Source organism: Hyposmocoma kahamanoa, unplaced genomic scaffold (genome assembly GCF_003589595.1).
Source record: "Hyposmocoma kahamanoa isolate Upper Pololo Valley unplaced genomic scaffold, ASM358959v1 289, whole genome shotgun sequence".
In the NCBI taxonomy this organism is placed as follows: Eukaryota; Metazoa; Arthropoda; class Insecta; order Lepidoptera; family Cosmopterigidae; genus Hyposmocoma; species Hyposmocoma kahamanoa.
This window is the reverse complement of record NW_020653777.1, coordinates 1,603,361-1,608,692: the sequence shown is the minus strand read 5'-3', so window position 1 is coordinate 1,608,692 and position 5,332 is coordinate 1,603,361. Positions and strand designations below refer to the sequence as shown.

At 34.5% G+C, this 5,332-nt stretch overlaps 1 protein-coding gene across 1 annotated transcript; it reads right to left on the bottom strand.

The window, feature by feature from the left end:
- Positions 1 to 223: 223 nt before the first annotated feature.
- Positions 224 to 4,265, bottom strand: LOC113229209 (zinc finger protein 382-like). The gene is made up of 3 exons (XM_026462729.1): positions 4,133 to 4,265; positions 2,233 to 2,332; positions 224 to 430 (listed from the first exon to the last, which is right to left on the bottom strand). The coding sequence occupies exons 1-3, from the start codon at positions 4,188 to 4,190 to the stop codon at positions 262 to 264; spliced, it is 327 nt and encodes a 108-aa protein (XP_026318514.1). The 5' UTR covers positions 4,191 to 4,265; the 3' UTR covers positions 224 to 261.
- Positions 4,266 to 5,332: the final 1,067 nt, after the last annotated feature.

Sequence of the window (5,332 nt, the reverse complement as noted above, 5' to 3'; positions counted from 1 at the left end):
ATAATAGTAATTATTTGTGCGAATTTAAATTTATTTTTGAAAGTCATTCGTCTGCTTATACAGTTCCTTGAATAGTGGGCCATGGCCATAAGGCCTGTAACGAGCTCGAAATGTTAGTTTGTTTAAAACATAAAAACTACGCGATTTACAATCTCACAACCTTTTATTCCCATTGTTTGAAATACTTGTCTTCTTCAATGAATTTGGCTTGTCTTGTTCAACGAAACAACATATTAACTTTTAAAAATCATTTATTGTCATTTATCCCTCAGTTATTTCAAAATAAACCGTATCATTAGAACCTTCCAAGGTCGGGTCTATTATGATCGATTCATTTATGACTTCTGCAGACTCGTTCTCATGACTTTTTTGATGATTCATCAGCAACGTTTTGTACGAAAACCTCAGACCGCAAATGTAGCACACGTACCTGTAAGAAAAAAAGATTTAAAATACATTTGATGACGTGACATAATTATAGGACCAATTTGGGAGATAAGTATTCTTAAATTGCTTCTGTTCCTATTGTTCCGGGTTGAAATTTGTATAGTCCGGACAAAAAGACTGACGTTTGCAAAGTTTGGACTTTTGCAGTAACAAAATAAAACCGAAAATCTCTCTCTATAGTCGTAAATAGGGTTTTACTATAGAATTGCGAGGTTGATATTTTACTTTTCATTCTAAAAATTGTAACTCTAAGCCGAAAAATCCACACTGAACGTCAAAAAGTCGGACATGTCCGCATAAATCCGGACGGATTACCATCAGTTACATCTATAGGGTTTACTACCACTACAAATAGTGAATTCAGTTACTCTGTTACTCATAGTACAGGGAATTTCTTAGTGCTGTGATAGTCTGAGAAATCGTTGTTAACCGACTTCAAAAAAGAAGGAGGTGTCAGACGCTGTGTGGGGTGGAGGCGCGCGGGTATTGGCGTCTTCCCTTCTACAGTTCCGAAACGGCTACGAGCGGGTAGATTCATACGTCGAAATCGGAAACAGACGCTAGACGCTAGACCAAGCACTGTGAAACAGGCTTCGAAACAGGCGCGCGCGGCCACTGTGAACGCAAGGCGCGTCTACGAATATTTGATTTACACGCACCCGCACTGTTGTTTATGATCTGAGTAATACAGCTCTGGGAAGTTGTTAGTATTTTAGAAATAACCTTATATATTTTATTATAAATATATTTCTGTGGCATCATAAGTATAAAAACATGAAGTCATTTACTATTCCATTATTATTTTTATTTTCTTTTTATATTAGCCTTGGAACCTTGTGTCATACAATATAACTTGTTACGTATATAACCCATGTATACTTATGTAGTAATTATTATTATTATTTTTGTATCAAAGTTTCATTGGTTTGTATTGTACTTAACTACTTTTTAATTATTTATTCTTCAGTAGTTTATTAGAAATGCATCACCACTTCTCAGTTTTTTGTAGTAATCAGTGGTTAACGGTGCTGGTGACACAATCATTACATATTTACTGTAAAAAAAATGTAATAAATATAATTTATAACGCGGGAAATCTTCCATCTTACCGCCCCACGTATAGTGTCTCGCCGCCAATAATCGAGTTAAGAAAAAACATGGCGCGAGCACGCGTTTTACCAGCACGTTATAAAGAATAACTTGCAGATTCGATATTAAATTGTTTGTACAAGTGCCAAAAATTCAATAAATAGTGAAGTTGCAAATTGACATTGAACTTTTTTCTTCTACAAAGCCACGGAAACAACAAAACAAAAAAAAAGTGTTTGTTGACCCCAATAAAAAAGTAACAAAGAGAAATAAGCATAAGTTAAATGTACATAGAGGTGTTTCTTGTATCTCTTTCTTGCAGCTCTCATGTTGCAAAAGCCTTATGGCGCATTTACACTGGGTCGTCTGCCGCCATCGGCAGGCGAAGTAGACGACCCGGTGTAAATGCCCCATTAGTGTATTAGCAAATGTGTAACTAAGGGAGTCAACATACTTGCTGACGCAGAATCGGCTTAAGCTGAACAACATCAAGCTTTATATGTATATGTAAAATACGAGTGAAATAGATGTGCGTATTATTACATAGGTAACTTTTTTTATGATATTATTTTTGTATATTTATATGACCAAGTGTTTCAAGTTATGGCAAGTCCTATGTGTTTGTAATTTTTTTCTGGTCGGCCGCGTCTATAAGTGTTGGGACTCTCTCATGCGTCGTGTTCTTTCTTTACTCACCTATTTCGATCACGTTTAACGTGCGTTTTCATGTGATACCTCAAAGTTGTACTTCTATAAAACGCCTTGTCACATAACTGACACTGGTTCTTTTTCTCGCCTGAAAACATGAAAATCTGAGTAATTAATTATGTTTTTTTTTGTAATTTTCTCAATATAGCCCTGGGGATCGTACATGTCTCCTTAACATAAGGATGCTAACGTATAAGTTCAACGTAACGTACAATTTCAACAAGATTTTTTTAACAATATTCAATAAAAAGTTGATTGAAAAATTTAGTAGATAAGATAATTTTTTTTAATAAGCTGTCGAAAAAAGCAATTAATTAACATTTAAGGTGCGTACAAAATTGTATTTTAGAATAGGTGCAAGAGCACAACGCAATTAATTCAGTTCGGCTATTGATAGGTAACGTTCTTGTACGCATGTTTCATTTTCAACATGATTGAATATTCACCTACCTGAAGTATTGATTATTTTATAGTATACACATAAAACATTAAAGCTATAAAATACCTAATGAAATAATCAATTAAACAGCAATGATATAAAGCAAAAAATAAAACACAATGTGACAAAAATAGATATTTAAATGAGAGATAATGAAAGTTGCAAAGGATCGTTTTGACAAGAGACCTTTTGCCAATGTCAATATCACATTGATATTGAGAATAGTGCGACCATTTGTGGCAGATTTTGCCATTTGGGCAGATTTTATTTTTATTCATTTACATTGCTGCAGAACATGATAAGTTATATTAAATGTGGCAGAGTTTGCCAGATTTGGGAATATTCCTTATTATTTTTGGGAACAAACTGAAAACTTAACAAAATACTGGACAATGTTATAAACGTAACCTATATCAACTTCATAACCCCAGCTTCTACAGGCTGTACTCAATTATCATTTTTGATGCTTTGATAATGAATCACAACTTCACAAGTATTGATAGGTCTCCTTAAAGCATGTCGTCAAAAACACTCGGTGACAAAATACACGGGATGTCGCCATCCTTCTTTTGAAAGTCACGTAGATAGGTTTTAGTTCGAATAATGAGTAAATCTCTTTTCACTGCGTAATCACATCGGACTCTGTTCTTCGGATGAGTCAGATGAACTTATTACCAATGGTTGGAATAAGGTCCTCATTCGGACCATAAGTTATGTTTTCTGTAATAAGTTAGGTAGTTAAACAATGCACCCAGGTTAATTAAATTGTACATAATAAGGATTACATTTATATTTGCGAGAGTCTATAATTGGCTCTCTGTTGTTATTATTATTGTTTTTATTTAATTTATTTATTTATTTATTTATTTATTTATTTATTAGATGTAGAAAACAATTTACATTCACTCCTTAACAAAAGCTTAAACATTACTACTAGTTCTACTTTAGAATGTAAGCCTGAACATGTAAATACAGCATGACTAATCATAAGTAAACAATTTTGTTTAAAATATAATTTGTTTGTAAATTAATATAAAATACTTTGGCATAATAAAACTGTAACCTTAAATAAAATATAATTACTATGACTATAACTATGAAAGAGAGAAACCGTGGTGCTTGTGAATTCGATTGCGAAGTCTTTTAACATTACTATCAAATATATCCATCTCTAAATCATCGCCATGATCAGCCATAAGGTCATTGTAGGCCCGACGCATTCTCGTCAAAGGGTTGTAAAAAGAAGTATTATTAGTATAAACATTCAACACGAATGGTCTAGGAAGGCGTCGTGAATTCGTCGTGGATTTAGTGTTAAGCTCTCCTTTTAGATAAATAAATAAATAAATAAAATAAAAATAAATATATTCACTTGTATTAAAACCGTATTCGTCATCTATTTCTTTCTTTACTACAATTTGTCTTCGTGGAGGCAATTACAGGAATTACCTATTCCGTGTTTGGTAGCCAGGTGGCTGAGGAGTGCTCGTCGTTTACCAAACGCCATATTGCAATGAGTGCACTTATAGTTGCGCTCGCGCAGATGTGTCAACCGAATATGTTGGGAGCGAGAACCTGTAAAAAAATAAAGATATGCGTTGCATAATTATTATTTTTATTATTTTACCTAGTGACGGGATGAAGAAGTCGTGCGCCTGGTGGTAAGCGACACGCCTGTCCATAACAGTTGCAGAGCCACTCCAGAGCTTCAAATCGCAAAGATCTGAGGGGCACTCCCACTGCGCCCATCACCCTGAGACATAAGCTGACAAGTCCCATGTGTCTGTAATTTCACCAGCACCCTTACCCTTCAAAACCAGAACGCAGTAATGTTCACAATATTGCCTGGCGGAAGAAATAGGTAAGATGACATTACTTTTCTGGAGGAACTCTTTCACAAGAAGCTCTTCTGTTGCTTTAGATAAATACTGTTCCATGCAATAGCACAAACCTATACGACATTTATATATTTTTTTGTAAAAATACTCCACAAAACTTCCTTTTTTAGGATTAGAATAAATGTAAACAAAGAAGAAACAGTGATCGTAAACTGTTTTCTTCAGCCAACAAATTACAGTAAAATAAAATATCGTCTGAATTAATGACAAAAATGTGCTAACAAAAGCTGAAAAATTGTTTAGTTTAAAGAGCTTATTACTACTTGCAATAATTGCCAGATTTAATAAGTTCGATTTGGGTATAATCAATAAAAAAAAAAATGGCAACACTAAAAAAGATGGAATGATGTGCAGCTTGAGGAATCTCTCTATGTATGGATTTAATGGCAATAAAGATAAAAATATTAAATTTATTCCCACTAGTTCAATGTATGGAACTTTTGGGTTTCAATTAATCAACGTGGAACTGAATACATGGAACTACTGAGAATAAACATGCAATTTTTATCTTCTTTGTTCTCTCACAAAGTTTTAGAATATATTACAGTAGTGACTTATCTAAATATTGCTACATCATTAAGGCAGTGTGAGAGACTGGCGTCCGTACTAGGAGACCTGTAGGGTGTAGTAGGGTGGGGGTGTGGGTGTCGGTGTCGGTGTCGGTGCCTGTACCTGTGCCTGTGTGTGTGTGTGTATGTGTGTGCGTGTGTGTGTGTGTGTGTGTGTGTGTGTGTGTGTGTGTGTGTGTGTG